Raw genomic sequence first — 17,532 nt, forward strand, 5'->3', positions numbered from 1 at the left:
ACGCAGGCAGTTGCGGGCACATAAGCTGCTAATAAATGTTGAGATATAACATATATAGATATATGTATATTCATAAGACAAACCTGAGGTCATAAGATAAGATCACATATGAAAACATGAGATCAAACATGGCAGCTATGTTCTCCAGCTTTCCACAACACTACCAGATCAGAAACCATCGCCATATCAACTACCAATATATAAAGAAAAAAACTTGAGAAAATAAAAACCTGGTCATACACGAGAGGCCCCTCGAGTAAAACAGTCATTCGCTGAAATCCATGCTTCCACTGCGAGAGCTACTGGCATTACGACTATGTAATGACAGACCCCTCACATGGCCAGCCAAACCAGAACCATCGGTCTTGGTTCCCTGGAAGTATTTTTCCCTCTCAATGTGTTTTGCAGGTGGGGGTGGAAGATGCCCATTTGCAGGTGGAAGATGCCCATTTGATTCATGCAATGGCTCTAACGAAAGTGGTCGTATAAGTGGACGGTTCAGCCGTTCTGCTGGCTGGGTTGATCCAAGCAAGCCCAAGTGGGGGCGCTCGGCTGATTGCTCTTCATCCTCAGGCCTTACACAAGCTTTTCCTTTCCGTAGCCTGTAAAGTTTTTCAGTAAAAGACAACTGATTTCAGATCACCAAAACATACATGTTTGTAGACATCCCCATACCGAAGTTGTACGATATTTTTTCAAACCGTAGTTTGCAGTGATCATAAAGATTAAAAATGTTCATACAAGGAAAACCTTAGGCCCATGTAGTTGAACATACCTTCGGACAAGCTGCTCAGCCTCCTCTTCCTCCTCAGCCTCCTCTTGGTTAAGATGGTTAACAGTTGGTATAGGCTTACAAGAAAGTAGGAATTCATGTCTTGCAAGAACCTTCTGGAGCTGCTCATTTAACTCAATAGCCCGAGAAACGGCCTTCTCATCCCTAGGAAAATTAAAGACAAGGTTCAGTTGGAGCTACAAGTACTACAGGTTATACATGCAGGCATGTTTGTTTTAAAGAATGGGCAGCATCTGTACATATACTTGTCCCCTAAACCAAACTATCATATTTTGAAGGACTAACTACGGATCCCATCAGAGCCATACAAATATTTAAGACCACATTCGAATATCCCATCCTTCAAAGTTGAAAACAAAACAATTCAGAAAGTGTTCTCAATCCCACAGTTTTTCCAGTCTTGCAATATCAACTATATCACCATAGAAAATAGGAAGTTCTTCCCTTGGAGCTAAAACCAAAATGTCAATGAGCATAATTAGTACAACAGTTTAACAATGTCCAAGGCTCTTGAGCCATCTAGGTTTTATATATCTGCACCTGAATGTGCAACTACGGATTTCAACAAGAAATTTATGTAGTCCAATTACTATCACCTAATTGGAAAAACTTCATTCGCCTTTACATATTTCTTCAGCTTGAGATTAAACATCAAAACACCACCCCAAGCAGGCGAAACTTCTCATGACATTTAAAAAGTAATGCTATCCCTGTATCCTTAAACAAAATCTAACTACATATTGCTAACGAGGTAACTGAAGCAACTCAGTATCTGGGGGAACATACTCACCCCGTCTAGAGTTAAACTTATCATGTACCTAATGAGATTTAATTACCATATCAACAAAATTTAGTATGAGTACAGTGCTATGCAACCAATAAAAAAGGAAAATTGTTATACTTTACAGAATAATAGAAGCCTTACCGAGAAGTCATCACAAGATGCATAATTTTTTGCTTTTGGAAAGAACATTGTTCCACAAGATCAAGTGTGAATTCATCCTTTGCCCCCTAGAGAAACATATATCTAAGAGTCAACATTACAGAAGATAATTTAAACATTAAAGGGCACCTTTAAACATCAACTTGTCAACCAACCAGACATGCAATGTAATTATGTCATAATCATCATTTGATTCATTTTAATACAAGGGGCATGCCCCTGGGAGTAACCCCATGTCCAACGTGAAAGATGAGGACACAATGCAACGGAAAAATGACTAAATGTGGCTTAAAAAAAACCAGGTTATGGCAAAGATGAATCCAGACATCCCAATTGGATGGCTTATTTTGCACAATGAGTTTTCATGAATGAATTCCCTTTGAGAGTTATGAGATGACATCTGTTTTACATTTTCCTAAGAAAATCAATATATTTTGTTGTATGAATGTAAGCAAGGCCCCTGCAAGAAACAGTAAATAGTCTTGCAAAGTTCTCCTACCTTGTTATCTCATGGACATCTGGATTTTTTTTTTTAGTTTCATCTTTTACTATTCTGTTTGTATTTCTAAAGACTTCGCCATAACATCAGAAAAGAACGTGATGATCATGATGCCACCATTTAATATAGCAGAACAGCTAGTACATTAGTTTATATAGCTATCGCATACTACAGAATGCGTACAACTGCGTTCATGTGACAAACCGTGGTTGGTCAAGATTGACTCAAACAATGACTGCATAGAGAATATCTGGGTAAGTGATAGTCATGTAAATTAGCTCCATTATGAGCCTCTATTCATGTCAGAATTATCAACTGAGCCACCAAACTCGGACATTAATTTCTGATTAGTCTCCATATGTCTGACCACAAGTTTCCAGCCAAGATAGCACGCATTAAAATGTCAAGAACAGACTTCCTCTGAGACAAATAATACCTTACATTAATCTTTAAACTTCAAGTCTTCAACCTAGAAACAACAAAGCTAACTTAATTCTACAGTACGAAAATTTGACCCAAAATCAAGGACTAGACTTGAATGCCCCAACTCTCACTCCCAGTGATAACAGTGTCATCGACACAGACAATCAAAATTGCAATGTCATGATCTGTCTCTCTCTATTTAAAGAATGTTGAATGCTCACTCCCGCTTCTAAACTTGTCATGAGTAACCATTATTGTTCTCAACCGGTCAAACCATGCTGAAGGGGATTGTTTGTAGGGGTGGGCTACCTTGTTAACAAATCAGCTAAACCGAACAACACAACCCGGGTTGGTTTTCTTCTGTTCTCTCTTAATTTTCACACTAGGGTCACAATCCAAACCAACCGGCTCCATTTAATGATAACTGGTCACTCTGAGGACCCGTAATAACCAAACCAACAATGATTCAACTACCTGATAATACTTATTAAGTCGTACCATTTCCTTTTAACCCTAATAGGCTATAACTTATGCACTTTGTTCTGGTCACTCATCCCTCTCATCAACTTTCACATCTTCCCTCTTTCACCTACTTTGTAAGTACCTCCCAACGCCAATACTCTTTTAGCTGTATAGCCTCCTTCATTTTAAAGGTTTAGTAAGTCGACTAACCCAAGGCTTATTACTTTCTGCATATAATGCATGCCTGTTGTTTGCATGTAAACATAAAATGTCATGTACTGTTGTTTTCTAACAGTGGTTTTAGTAATCTACATCTTTCTTCTGAACTATAGATATCCATACGCATGCCTAGTAGGCACACTGTAAAAGTATGAGGACTCTAATTGGACTGTACCATCAAAGTACAGAACCAAGGAATAAGTATAATAATCCTTGAAAAAAGGGACAGATTTTTGTAAGAGACGGAAAAGGAATAGGCAATGCAGCTTACGTTGTCCATCCACATTAGAAATTAACAAGAAAGAGTTCCACACTCAAGCAGTAAATTAATTCCATTAGACAACTTTTGGCATGCACAAGGCTCCTGTTCATTTCCATATGTGAGGTTGGGGTTGAAATTCACTTTTAAGCTAAACATCAGTTATGATAAGATAACCACCTCCTGACACACTAACTTGACTCTTCAAGTATTTATACATGTCATCTTTTCCAAGTCAATCATAAAGAAGAAACAAACCAGCTAAGTGATCAAAAATTTAAACCATTGTAAACTGGACAATAACTACTTAAAAGGCAAGGAAAGATATGAACATGCAACGGCTTTTGTGTCATATGGCAATGAAAGCCGCTGTGCAAGTGTGCAACTCATCTTTTCCAGAATTTAAAAAGCAAACGGTAGTCCACAATCATACCTCAGGATGCTGACTATCAACAGCATCAAGAACTTCCTTCAAAACATCTAATGCATTACTAGCCTTCTGAATAATACTGCATAAAATAAGTACAGAAAAATCAAAACACGTGCTATCAAACTACACACACTAAGGAAAAAAAAAACCCAGCTAACATGCTTAACCCCTCATTCACAAAATTTATCGTGCCATCGGTACAAATAAATTCAGAAGAAACAAAAATGGATACACAAGGAACAACTCGCTGTAAGGATTTTAGAATTTTTGAGTAAAGGAATACATTCTCATTTGCATTACGATAGGAAAAACATGAAGGCCTAACTATTAATCACAAGAAAATATACAGGCCTACTAAATAGGTCAACAATGAATGGCTTCACATGAGAGCACCAACATTCGTAATTTGCATCGGTTAATTTAGTCACCAGATTGGAAAAACAAATTTATGTACATTAGTTTTAATAACAAGAGATGGATAACCAAGAATGACAGACTATAGTAATGGTGGTTTTTTCTAAACTGTTGACTAGTGCAGTAAAAACCATTTGAATGCCCAAGTATATTCAAAATAAATGTGGACGGTACCTAGATTCAGGAACAATCTGTGGCTCTGCTTGAGGAGCAACCCTTTCATGTATAGATGATGCTAATTCACCATTAGGTGAACTTTTCTTAGCTGATTGTGGCGTTGGGCAATTCGTAGTGACCTGATGAGGCCTTTGATGGAACTCTAGTCCAGCACTCTGAAAATATTTAATTCAGAAATTTAAGACACAAGATATAGTCATTTCCTAAATATCTTTTACCAATAAACCACACCGTACTAAAAAACTGCAAAATATGTTCTTCAGAAGTTGACCAAGAAGCAGATGTTTCAATTATATGAAAGATTACAACCATGATGCCTACCAATACACTAATCTAGTTTCAGAACAATTTTCACCCTAAAGGAGGCCAAAATTGACATTTTTGTATCATGTGCAGCATGCCTCACAACTTGTAATTTTGAAAATTATTGAAACTTCAGTATGTGTGGTTGCGTATTTAGCTAACAATTTAAAAGACAGCATTCATATTTGAACCCAAAATGGACCCTCGGGTGAGCTATCCCCAGTCCCCGGAGATCTTTCTAGTATATGATCATTATATAAGCAAAAGAGCTTGATTTCTATATGTTATTCGGACATCGGCATGTGCTTGGTGCAATGAAAACAGATTTGAATGTATAAGGGCTCAATCGTACGTTAAAATTACACTCAAAACTGGACTTTTCATGAGGAAGAAAATCTTCTGCAAACTGATGATTGCATTCAAACTTAGAAAAAGTATTATTAGTTGTGAACTGGAAACTTTATGTCAACATCATATCACCACTAGTTTACCACCTCAAAAGCCCATTACTCCACACCATTTCCCCCAGAAACATCCAACTTATTCATCTGAATCATTCCATCAACACTTACTTTCTTAAAATGGCCTAATTGCCACACACAAAATTGGTCTTTTCAATAACAAGATTACTTACAATTATATGGCATAACTTTGATTTCTACCCATAATAAAATGACAAAATCTTAAAATATTTGAAACTAATACATCCAAACGCTTGTATTACAATTTACAATTGATTGTGAAGAACAAATAACAAAGAGCTCTATTATCTATAGACCTCGAAGTTCACATGACATACTTGGTAAAATCTAATCTATTTTCCAGCTACAACATGCCCAGAATCTAAACCAACCTACATGTCGAACAATTCTAATTTGGTTTGTTCTCATATTCATAAAATGAGTGTCTGAGTATGTATATTACTTGTTTGTACCTACCACCAAGTCATAATAAGCAGTATAATACTGTGGGAACTTCCCAGAAGCACCACCAAGGGATGTCTGTGTGGCATCTAGAAGTAGAAAGATGCGCTCTCGCACTGGCAAGTCTGACTGCAACCACATAAAAATGCGAACTGGATAAATTAATTATGAAATCAGCCAATTGTTAGCTACAGAGTAAATGAGAACAATTTTACACCTTTTTCTTGACTATCTTTACTAGAATAGGAAGAAGCCCAACATCGACCACCTGTTTATGAATATGTTCTCCTATGTTGTTCATCAACATCTCCAGCAACTACAAAATAAAAGGATAAATGGATGATATTACATCTAACTACATAACAGTAGAACAATATAAGTATAAAAAAAATTAAAAAAAAAACTCAGGTTTGAATGTCCCTTGATGTGCACGATTCAAGGAAGAAGAGAAGGGTAGGAAGGTACAAGAAAAACAACCAACATGATGGCTAACATAAACCAAATATCATCACAAAATCAGGCAATTACTCACCATAACCGCATAAAGTTGAGAATTTGCATGTTTACTCCCCAGTCGTTTTTTTATTGCTTTAATGACATCTCTAGCTTGCCTGCGCCAACCCAAAATTCATTAGTACTTAAAAGTAATTTCAGCTCTAATTTCAATTTCCAAGCTGTTAGGTGTAGGTAATGAGAAAGCAACTTATTAAACTTGTATGTGGCTAGAAAGGGATCGTCTGAGAAGAACTTTCCAGATACAATACTCAAATCAACATATAATACATATTAGTTGATTCAGAACTTCCAACTCAAGGTCATAGGTTTCTTCGACAAAGTCGATAGTCCCAATCCAACGATGAAACCTAGATACAAATGTGTACAGTTCTTAAGGGATTAGCTACAAATGCTTATGAAAAAAAATTCAATCCTTTTTTGTCAAACTTAAATATCCTAAGGTCCCAATAACAGTGATGAAACCTAGACACAAACAAATTATGTGCAATCCAGTTTACTAGTGCAACCATCAACATCATATTAAACATGTCGCCCATAAAGTATGGATAGGTAAAAAGGCATTAAGCTGTTTCACATTATACTGAACCAGAAATACCTTCTAATACATTGTCCCCCTTCCCAAGAAAATTAAAGGTTGTAATTAATGAACTCTGAAAAATCTTCAGACTACAAATCAAAATAACAAGCACACATGCATTCATAATGTGTTACCCTATCTTCTTCTGAGAGAGAGAGAGAGAGAGAGAGGGAGGGAGAGAGAGAGTGTGTGTGTGAGTATGAGAGAGAGAGATTTGGAAGCTTTTAGAAATTATACCTATGATCATGCGCAACTAATTCACATATTTGAATATTCTTCATCCAGTCCATTTCAGCCAGTTTTTCGCTTGTAGCAGAATTGACAAGTTCAGCAGCCATCTTTTGGTCAGTTCTGGACTTTAAAAAGTGAATAGAAAGTAAGAATATGAACTAAAGATAAATTCAATCATTGATGTATAAGTTCAAGGAAAAAGTGCCTATGCATCCTATGTTGTTCCTACTTGCACGCCTCTTGTGATTTCATAAAGTGTCTATTTGTCATATATCATTGATAAACATGGACACAACTATCCTCCCATAATATTCACCCCCCAACCAAATCCATCTAATGTCAGAGGACGAGATGCCCCTAGAAACCCAAACTAAGTTCCATGATTCAGAAAGACAGTAAATTTTGTTACAATAAGAGATCCTCTGAAACAAAAGCCGCCAAATTTGCAAAAGAACAAAAAAACAAAAAATAAAAACAAAACAAAAAAACAAATTTAGTGCTTCCCGAAACAATGAAGAAGCCGAATTTCATAAGAATGCCAAAGATCGGAACTTTATCCCACAAAGGCTCTAACCACTATCCCCCAAAACAGTCAAACATAACCAAAGAAGAGCCACCAGACCCTAAGAAAGTAACTTCAAACTCTAAATTACTGCATTTCGGTCACAGAAAAAATCATAAGTAGTCGATCCTACAGCCATTCAGTTGCCTGATCCTACAGCCATTCAATTGACTATTACTCCAACCTACCTAGTAGAAGAATTTTCTTCAATACTACGACCCATTCATATACACATAAATTTTTATATACTGAATAAGAAATAAAAAAGTAAATAAAGTATCAAAAAGAATTAACCTGAGACGGAGAATTGGAATGTCAGCAGCAGCAACTTGAAAACTGATGGCCCTTCATATGCTAATGCCACTCTACTCTGCAAGCAACCATTTTTCACATATTTTTCTTAAGAACAATAATAAAACAATTAAATTCAATAAATATAATTGAAGAAAACGAGGGGGGGGGAAAGGAAAACCCTTGGATTTCACTCCCGAGACGAAAGAAGAAGAAAAAAGGACGATATATACATATATATAGATGTATGTATGTATATATTACCAGTAAAGAAACAGGGAGAGGAAGAGGAAGAAGAAGGAGATGAGCTGGTAAATCCTCAAGAGCCTAAGCATTTCTCCATGTACCCAAAACCCACACAGATCAAATCGAAGAGAGTTTACAGTGATTTGGTAGTAGAGCATATATAGTATGATTGATTCCCGTTATTAACAACAAATTATGTATTTAATAATATTACAAAGCTTACTTAAATAAGTTTAATTTAAATAAATAAATAAAAGGTGATAGAAAATGTAAAAAGAAAGTAGGAAAAGTTTGGATAGCCAGAGGGGCTTGATGTGGGATGACGAATCTTGTCCGGTCTTTCCTTCTTACTTTACTTGCTAAGCTTAAAAATATAGAAATTATAAATGATTGATACAATATAATATATGGAGTTGTCTATGTATTGGCACCGCCAGGGCCCCCATCGGGCTCCATATTTCCTCGAAAATGTAAAAACTTGGGTTTGGGTTTTCTCACAACACAACCAGAAGAAAATTATTTTTAGCAGAGTTTGGGCGACAGACTTCTTGATAAGTTTTCGTGTTGCATTTTTCTCTATGTTTTTTCGTTATTTTTTTGTTTATTTTTAGCGGTTTATTTATTTTCTTGTTTCGGCGCGGTTCTTGTAGGGAGGAAGGCCATAAGGTTTGTGGAGTATGCCCCACCCCCCCCCCCCCCAAGCAATGGTTGTATACAATTACGAGGCATAATGTGATCGTACCAACTCACATGCACACTATGAACTTAAGCAGTTTAGATGAGAGTAATATTATGATAGGTGACCTCTTGAGAGTCTTCGTGTTGCATCACCTTTATTTTTTTTACTTTTCTTAATTTGTTGCCTATTTTTAGTGGCTCATTTGTTGAGTGCTATTAAGCCCACTCCAGTGTCTTATTTCCACACCCACGATTAATTGATACTCGTATTGACAAATTTATCCTAGTATAAAATGACCTTTAAAGACATGAAGACTAACCAATCATGTCTTGCCACATAATTATTAGTTATATTGATTCTTTTTATACTGATATTAAAAAAAAAACCTAAAATATCATAAATAAATAAAAAGAAAAAAATATCATGAACCCCACAAGCTTTCCTGGAGAAGGAAGTTCAGAAATTAAACTTATTAGGAAGAGAGTGAATTCGGACTTGACAAAGAAAAGCCTCGAGACTCGCAATAAAGCGCATGTTGTGGAATGTGTGATCAAGTTTCACCAAAGAGTAGAGCAAGCTAGTCTTCAAGACTATTATAATGTTGAGATAGATGAAGAGAGAAGCTCATAGTCCATATTACATTAAGGAACTCATGGATCCGACACTCGTTGAACTCCGATCTTATCCGCTCTTTTCTTCTTACTTTACTTGCTAAGCTTAAAAAGATGGAAATGATAAATGATTGATAGAATATAATATGCGGAGTTGTCGAAGTGGGGGCACCGCCAGGGCCCGTCGAAAAAGTAAAAAACTTGGGTTTGGGTTTGGGTTTTCTCACAACTAGAAGAAAACTATTTTTAGCGGAGTTTGGGCGAGAGACTAGAATAGTGTCAGAATGGTTGACTTCTTGTTAATTTTTCGTGTTGCATTTTTCTTTATGTTCTGTCTTTATTTTTTTCCTTATTTTTAGCGGTTCATTTGTATCCTCATTTCAGCGGTTCTTGTAGGGAGGAAAGCCATAAGGTTCGTGGAGTATGTCCAAAGCAACGACTGTATACAATTACGAAAGATAAACTAATAAATGTAATTATACTAACTCACATGTACACTATTAACTTAAGCAATCTTGAATGAAAATGGTACTAGAATAAGTGGCCTCCTAGAGTCTTCGTGTTGCATCTCCTTTATTTTTTATTTTTTATTCTTCTTGATTTTTAGCCTATTTTTGGCGGCTCATTTGTTTTCTCGTTTCGAGGACTCGGGGGTCTTGGGATATGATGATGGCCGATTAATTTAATAATAATAATATCTAGCTGCTCTCGTAGGGAGGAAGGCCATAAAGTTCATGGACCATGGCCAAACCAAAGGTTTTAACAATTACTAGGTATGAATTGTCGAATGCGATCGTACTAACTCACATGCACTGGAACCGGATTCCAACAGAACTCCGAAATTAAACGAGATTGAGCAAGAGTAGTACTAGGATAAGGTGATCTCTTGGAAAGTCATCGTGTTGTATCCCCTCCATTATGAGGTTTGACAACAGATGATAAATGTACTAATAATATCTAACGGCTCTTGTCGGAATGCCCAATAAGGTCATACAAAGCAATGATTATATACAATTACGAGTCATAAACTAACATATGCGATTAATGAAGGCACACTACTATACAAATTAACTGTTAAATCTTGTGCACATTTTCATTTATCTCAATGGATGAATGTAGCAAACTTGACATAATTACTTGATTTTAAGCTTTGGACGTCTTTTAGCGGTGAATCCGAATTTGACACGCCCTCTTTTAGCCTTATTCGGCTGCATCTTGACTCGCCTGCGTCGAAACATTTGCCACCAATGCAACTTCTTCTTCTTCCTAATAATGCAACTTCTTCCTCCTCCTCCTCCTCCTCCTCCTCCTCCTCCCTTTGACAAGTAGTTATTGGATTTCTTCGAATGCCTTATGTGCCTCAACAGCCCTTCCAACAGCGCATGAAAATGCCCAACCTCCCCCTGCTTATTATGCAACATGTTTTTCACTTTCACCAATGATTTTTTGCTCCCTCTGCCTTCTCGGGTGCCATGCGGGTTTTTGTGGCTGTCAAACATCTTCCTCCGTAGGTGTTTCCATCCAGTATGGCAGCGATCATCATCACTATTACCATTTCTGTCATAGTGGTGATGGTGATGGTGATGGTGGTGAAATATGAGTCCCAACCTGTTCTTGAGCCTCCTAAACCGTCCAACTGACTTGTCCGGATATCTTTTACGGCTATAGAGATCATCATCCTCCTCCTCCCCCTCCATAGATGAGCTACAGCTACTATTCCGTGAACTACTACTAGCACTAACTTCTGCCGCCGTATTTATCGACCTTGTTGAGGAAGAGAGATCACTTCTCATTCTCATATGAATATCACGAGTACGTCTCCTAGATAGGCCTCGACTCCAGGAATCCTCCCTTGAGTATTCATTACTACCAGCGCTGCTTTCAGCTTCAGAATTTGTCTCACTTGTCCACGTCGACCATGTTTCGGAATCAGTACAACCTGAGCTAGTCTCCTCCTCCATATCCAATACTTGCTTTCGTGGCATTCTCTTCGTCTGTTGGCCTGCATAAGACATTTTGTGTGTCCCACTAGGCTTGTGTTCATCTAACAAAACTGGCTTCACGGTCATTGTATGATGTCTCTGGTTTGTCACTAAACTAATTCTCCGAGTTTGACTCATCAACTTCTTACAACTAGGTCCATGTCCAACTGAAGAAGCTATGGACTCAGGTGGCACGAACCGATTAGATCTTGCAGCCCCTATTTTTCTAGTAGTTGCATTTTGGACTGGAGTGGTTTTCCATGTTTGATCAGGTGTCTTAACGTGCATAGGAGCCTGATTTGGCGTAGGAACACTTAGACCATTAACATAACCTGCCATCTTCTCATTCCGACTCACTGGTTGACTCGGAGGGAATCTCAGCGATCCAAGTCTCTCCATCAGGCCCTTGGAGGAACCATGTTCCCTAGAAGTAGAAGCAAACTTCCCAGTCGGATTTTGAGACAGTAGTTGACTCGCCTGACGAGTTAGCAACTGAGTTCCACCCAACAAAGGAAAAGACTTGTCCATACCACTCAACTCTCTTCTAGTAATAGTAGTACTAATAGTAGGAGGAGGAGTTACCCGTTCTTCTATCTGCGCTGTAGGAGTAGGAGTACAAGGACTAAATGAAATGTCGCGCTTGAAAGAACCATGTTCATTAGCATCGTTGTTGAAGGAATTCGCCATTCCAAAAGAACTCAACTGCACAGCCAAAATGCGCGACTCAATTTGTTTGATTGCATTTGCAACTACTTTAGAGTAATCACTACCCTCATCTGACTTTTCCTCGCTCTGGCCAATCGGGTACAAACCGACTTCTTGCTTGCTATCCATTCTTGTTGGAGATATTGGGGAACAAGCACCAGAAACAATGCTTGGATTTCCAAGAGTTTCACTGATGTCATTCCCTCTCACTGTGGACTTTGTATTAGATTCTTGTAATCTTTTAGCATGCTCATCGAGAACATTGAGATGACTATGCCAATCATGTTGCTTATCTTGACTAACACTGTTTTTGTCAGGTACCTTGACTCTGTCATTGGAGAATTTTGTTTCCTTGGCTGAGTACTGTTTCTTCAGATTGTTTTCTAAACAGATTCGACACATTTTCTTTTTCTGTTCAGGCAGGTCCGATGAGATGCTTACTTTAGACTCCGCAATTTCTCTCTCAGGCTTCAGCTTCTTCAGTGACCCATCCTCCTCTGGAGCGAACATGTACTTTTTAGAATCCTTTCCATCATCATTCAAGACTCTGTTAGGAGAAGATTTCACTGTAACTGTTGGGGAAAGAGGAGAATTCTTCTTAGGCACAGCCTTGGGTTGCTCTGGTTGAGAGGGGCAAGGTTTGCTACTAACAGCTGCCTGAGTTGTTATCATCTGCAAAACCAAGACCGTTAGAAACAAAGTTAGAAATAAAAGTCACAGGATGAATTAATTATACCGTACAAATCCTATGTCGTAGAAAATTATAAATTCACAAGAGCGAAGCAGGTTAAGAAAATCACAAAGCAGAGCTAATACTGCAGAAGTGCACCGATGCAACAAAAGTACCTTCAAATGAGTATTGAAAATCTTTTCAGCCGCATTATCTAGAAGATCTTTTAACAATTGTCGCGCTCTCGTGTCCAAAGCTTTTTCCACCTTCACGAAGATAATATCAGGAACCAACAGAACATAGAAAGTAATGTTATAAACCAAAAGAGCATAGAGTGCTAACTTACATTGTTTGAATTTACATGTTGCGGCCAGCCTTCGCCATTCTGGAGGAGTCCATATAACTGTCTCAATGCATAGAGATCAGACAAGAGTTCCACACGATTCATGCTTTCTCACTGGAACCGAACCTGTAAGCATGCATTTCCAACAAAGATGAAGTTTACAAACCATGAATTGAGTTATAATAAAGGAAGAATGTTCAGATATCACTAACTAACATCAGTAGGTAATTGAATTTGATTTTGATCAAATGACATCAATGTTTACTTAGTACTTACAAGGAATAAGAGTTGTAATCGTTTAATTTTTTTAAGCTCCTGCGTTTACTAAAGTGTAGGTATGTGAAGCATTTCACTCCCTAACTTTTCCCCGTGTTTACTTACACATATGAATTCGGAAAACTATAGGTTTCCTTTTGGAATTCTTAATCAAATACCTCAAAATCAGGAATCATATCAGTTAGGGGTAGTTGATCTGATCCCATTCCCTTCCTTACTCCCTCTATTCCTAAGTTTTCCGATTCCTTCCTTTTTTTATTTTTGTTATCCGATTACTAATTACTAAATACCATTAAAAGAAAGAACTTGAGAAAAAAAAAAACATGAAATTGATTGATTATTCAACAAGTGGCAGTGTTAGTGTTGCATACTGACAAAAAATTTATCATCTACGAATGTTTAGGCGAGGGACTTCCAAATCTCGAGAAAGGAATGCCCAACATGATCACTTCAAAAGTTATGTAAGAGGGATTTGGAAATTACTACTCCAAAGTTCCAAATCTATGTTGAATTGGAGTAGTCATTTTCAATTCTCTCTTGCATAACTTTGCAATGATCATGTAGACTGTAGTGCATTTCTAATCACTGCTATCTAACATTTTTATGGTCCATAAGTTGGCCTTAATACCAACCAAACAAATTGCAAATGATTCCTTTCAAGTAGTCATTTGCAAATTTTTAATCCAATCTTTGAATCTAGAAAATAGGAATCCCGGGAAATTAGGGTTATTCTCAACCATAATTTACCAATTTTCAGCAAAAACTGCATTTTCTCAATTGCCATAAACTCAGTATCAGTCGAGTTAAAATCACATTCTAATAATCACGTTTTCACTAAACAAATTGTGAATATGTGATGATGATGATGATGATGATAAAAATAATAATAATAATGAGAGAGAGAGAGAGAGAGAGAGAGAGAGAGAGAGAGAAACTGGAGTGGGGCTTGATATTGATCACAGAAATTCTAGAAATTGAACAGGCAACATCAGAAAAGCAAAATATATAAAATTCCAAATACCGGAAAATGCGAAAATGCAGTTAGAGAGAGAGAGAGAGAGAGAGAGAGACCTGAATGTGGTTGTGGTTTGAGCCTAGTTTACGTGCACTGCTTGAGACTGGTTGAGGGGGGGGGGGGGAGAGGGAGAGAGAGAGGGAGGGAAATTACGTTAAGGGTCCGATGACAGGGTAGTTGACGACTTGATGGAATAGGGAAAGGTTACAACCCATTTGCAAGCGAACTGGAGAAACAGGAGGGAAAACTGCCGCTTTTATTTTTTTAGACTTATTAATTGATTGCTCTCAAACTGTTATTTAGCCTTATTTTAGCAGGCCGTTTGTTTGCCTCACTAGATTTCATTAGACTATATTAGATTAAATTTGAAATGTTGATAAATTTTAGGATCTGGGTTCTCTGAAATAAGTGTGATGTGGGTTTTCTAAAATAAGTATGATTGTTTTTTTTTTTTTGTCGAAATATAAGTATGATTGTTAGCTGGGAAGTTTATGAGGTCAATTAGAAGTTTTCATAACTAAAATTGAAAATAAAAATATAGTCCTAGCTAGTCCAATACTACATCAAACGTTTCACAATTGTAGTACGGCTTAATCCATATCAAGCCAATTCAATTTAATCTCTGAAGCTAATACAGTCCGAGATAGTTTGATACAACAAATGCACTATAAAAGTGTTATTTTCGTCTCATTAAGTCTTAGTTCACCTCATATTTATCCATTTTGTCAAACAGACATTAAATTACAGAGTAGTATGAACATTTCATTTTGACACAACTTTTTGCCTTTAAGAGCAATTCCACCCCTAAAAACTTTGCGCCAGTACCTTGCGCATTTATCCGCTCAGTGAACAATGATAGACCCTAATAAACAGTAATAGGCTAAATGCATCTCCACCCCTAAAAATAAGCTGACACCCAGCTTATCTAATATTATATTATTTTATTCATATCAATTACTATTTTATACTTTAATTCATTTTTTCTTTTGTCTTCCTTTCTCTCGAAAGGTCTAGCATTTTTGTTTCCTTCCCACTGCTTCCATTCCCTCTCCGATCCTTTTTCCCCTTATTTATCCGATCAACCGTCTCTCTCCTCTCTCTTCCCCCCCCCCCTTTTCTCCATGTTTTCTTCTTCAAATAAGGAAGTGATTATGCACTGGTCTTTCTTCTTGTTCCTTGAATCAGAGAGAGCTATCTCTGCGCGGTCCCTGTGTGTAGCAACCGGAGTCCCAGGATTGGCGGGATGGAAATCGGGAAGAGGAAGGAGGGATTTGAGATGGGGCGTAGATGAAGAAGGCGTACGGGTGTATTAGATGGGGTTCCAGGGATCGAGAGGCGTCGGAGGCGCGACGGAGAGTGATGGAGGTGGAGATTGCGACGAGGGCGGTGCAGGTGGAGATTGCAGAAATAAAATTAAAAATGCCCACGACGTCACGCTGGTGTCAACATAGCGTCATACGGGCCAGCTCACGCCTCTGTTGATTTTGGGTTGGCCTGGAGACTAACTTAGGCTGGGTGCCGATCAAAATGCTGGGCTGGAGTGGTTTCACTGGGTGTCGGGTTGGTTTTTTGGCTGGGTGTTGGCCTTTCTCACCCCCGGTGGAACTGCTCTAACCCAGTAAAACAATCTAATTTCCGTTTTTGACAACTCTAATTCAAACCCATGATTTTCTCCAAGTGTACGACGAATTGTCATTGTTGCCAAGAACATTAGTTATCAATAGAACTCAAGGATTGGATTCTCAAGCCTAAACTTCTTTCTCCTCTTTCACCGACCTTATAAGTTGTGTCCCCAACTTTTCTCGCCACAATTCACATGTGCCCTAGTAAATATGTGATGATTAACCAAATTTGTCATATAAGTGCCACGCGACCAATCAAGTGGCTTATCTTTGCTTGTGTAACAAATGAAGTGTCCATACTACCTTTTAATTTAATGTTTACTTGATAAAATGGATAAAAATAGAGTGAACTGAGAGCTAATGAGACGAAAATAAGACAAAACCAATTTAATGGGGTGAAATGAGACTAAATGACAGTTTTATGAGATAAATCAATTAATTATAAAATCTATATAACACGGGTACACTGGTCAATAAAATAAGAAAATATACACAAAAACTTACACATGTTTTTATTTCATTTGCATGTGATGTCAGAATGTTAGTGTACTCATGTCTTTTAAATCATGGGGTGTGCTATCCACACACCATTTTTTACTTCTTACACACCCCTTGTTAATTTATGTCCGTTGATCTTATTCAATTCATCCGATCTAACGGACGAAAACTAAAAAGGTGTGGGAGAAGTAAAAAAAGGTGTGTGGATATCACACTCCATAAATCATTAGAGTAAACTGCCGATTTGCCCCCTGAACTATCATCCAACTTTCGATTTGCCCCCTGAACTTTTTAATTGGAAAATTAAGGACTTAAACTAATTTTTTTGGCCGATTTGCCCCCTGCTGTTAATTTTTCATTCATTCCATCCAAATTTCTGTTAAATGGAAGCATATGCACAACATGTGTGGGTAGTTCGGTCACTTCATTCTTTAAAATAATTGAAAACCTTAGATTTCTAAAATATAAACCTATGCAAATATGTGTGATTCTATAGCTTTTCTGTCTGAAGGTCTAGTGAAATGACGCTTTTGTCCACAAATGAGAGTTACGTGGTTTGCACATGATAAGAGTTAACGTTAATTTGGATGAAATTTATGAAAAACTAACGGTAGGGGGGAAATCGGCCAAAAAAATTAGTTTAAGTCCTTAATTTTCCAATTAAAAAGTTCAGGGGGCAAATCGAAAGTTGGGTGATAGTTCAGGGGGCAAATCGACAGTTTACTCTAAATCATTATGATGAGAGAGGGGTCTAGTCGCGTTGGAGGACTTATATAACACGAGTGTACTCATACAGTGACATCGCGTACTAATAAAATAGAGACGTATGTAAGTGTTTATCTATGTGTACTTATTTCGTTGAC

General features: G+C 37.5%; 2 protein-coding genes across 5 annotated transcripts; both read right to left on the minus strand.

Moving 5' to 3' along the window:
* Nucleotides 1–26: 26 nt before the first annotated feature.
* Nucleotides 27–8,604, minus strand: LOC126603975 (TOM1-like protein 5). 4 transcript variants are annotated; one of them, XM_050271014.1, is made up of 11 exons: nucleotides 8,287–8,604; nucleotides 8,026–8,096; nucleotides 7,176–7,294; nucleotides 6,378–6,456; nucleotides 6,063–6,161; nucleotides 5,861–5,974; nucleotides 4,617–4,774; nucleotides 4,032–4,107; nucleotides 1,719–1,804; nucleotides 776–937; nucleotides 27–602 (listed from the first exon to the last, which is right to left on the minus strand). In XM_050271014.1, exons 3-11 carry the CDS (start codon nucleotides 7,274–7,276, stop codon nucleotides 266–268), a joined length of 1,212 nt encoding a protein of 403 aa, XP_050126971.1. In that variant the 5' UTR covers nucleotides 7,277–7,294; nucleotides 8,026–8,096; nucleotides 8,287–8,604; the 3' UTR covers nucleotides 27–265. The 4 variants fall into 4 exon arrangements, with proteins under 4 accessions (XP_050126971.1, XP_050126968.1, XP_050126969.1 ...); XM_050271011.1 differs by having other exon boundaries at nucleotides 8,026–8,101; XM_050271012.1 differs by having other exon boundaries at nucleotides 7,176–7,289; nucleotides 8,287–8,603.
* Nucleotides 8,605–10,444: 1,840 nt separating this feature from the next.
* LOC126602132 (uncharacterized) lies at nucleotides 10,445–14,809 on the minus strand. Its single transcript, XM_050268960.1, has 4 exons — nucleotides 14,606–14,809; nucleotides 13,262–13,384; nucleotides 13,092–13,181; nucleotides 10,445–12,917 (listed from the first exon to the last, which is right to left on the minus strand). The coding sequence occupies exons 2-4, from the start codon at nucleotides 13,361–13,363 to the stop codon at nucleotides 10,692–10,694; spliced, it is 2,418 nt and encodes an 805-aa protein (XP_050124917.1). The 5' UTR covers nucleotides 13,364–13,384; nucleotides 14,606–14,809; the 3' UTR covers nucleotides 10,445–10,691.
* Nucleotides 14,810–17,532: the final 2,723 nt, after the last annotated feature.

The sequence above is a fragment of the Malus sylvestris genome, chromosome 15, assembly GCF_916048215.2.
Source record: "Malus sylvestris chromosome 15, drMalSylv7.2, whole genome shotgun sequence".
Lineage (NCBI taxonomy): Eukaryota > Viridiplantae > Streptophyta > Magnoliopsida > Rosales > Rosaceae > Malus > Malus sylvestris.

What these genes read in the sequence shown, in the direction of transcription:
- LOC126603975 (XM_050271014.1), bottom strand. Translation starts at nt 7,276, where the DNA reads ATGGCTGCTGAACTTGTCAATTCTGCTACAAGCGAAAAACTGGCTGAA. An exon ending in TAAAGATAGTCAAGAAAAAG is followed by an intron (nt 5,975 to 6,062) that starts GTGTAAAATTGT and finishes ATGTGGTTGCAG; the next exon opens with TCAGACTTGCCAGTGCGAGA. An exon ending in CAGATTGTTCCTGAATCTAG is followed by an intron (nt 4,108 to 4,616) that starts GTACCGTCCACA and finishes TATTTTATGCAG; the next exon opens with TATTATTCAGAAGGCTAGTA.
- LOC126602132 (XM_050268960.1), bottom strand. Translation starts at nt 13,363, where the DNA reads ATGAATCGTGTGGAACTCTTGTCTGATCTCTATGCATTGAGACAGTTA. An exon ending in AACATGTAAATTCAAACAAT is followed by an intron (nt 13,182 to 13,261) that starts GTAAGTTAGCAC and finishes ATCTTCGTGAAG; the next exon opens with GTGGAAAAAGCTTTGGACAC. An exon ending in TTTTCAATACTCATTTGAAG is followed by an intron (nt 12,918 to 13,091) that starts GTACTTTTGTTG and finishes TTGGTTTTGCAG; the next exon opens with ATGATAACAACTCAGGCAGC.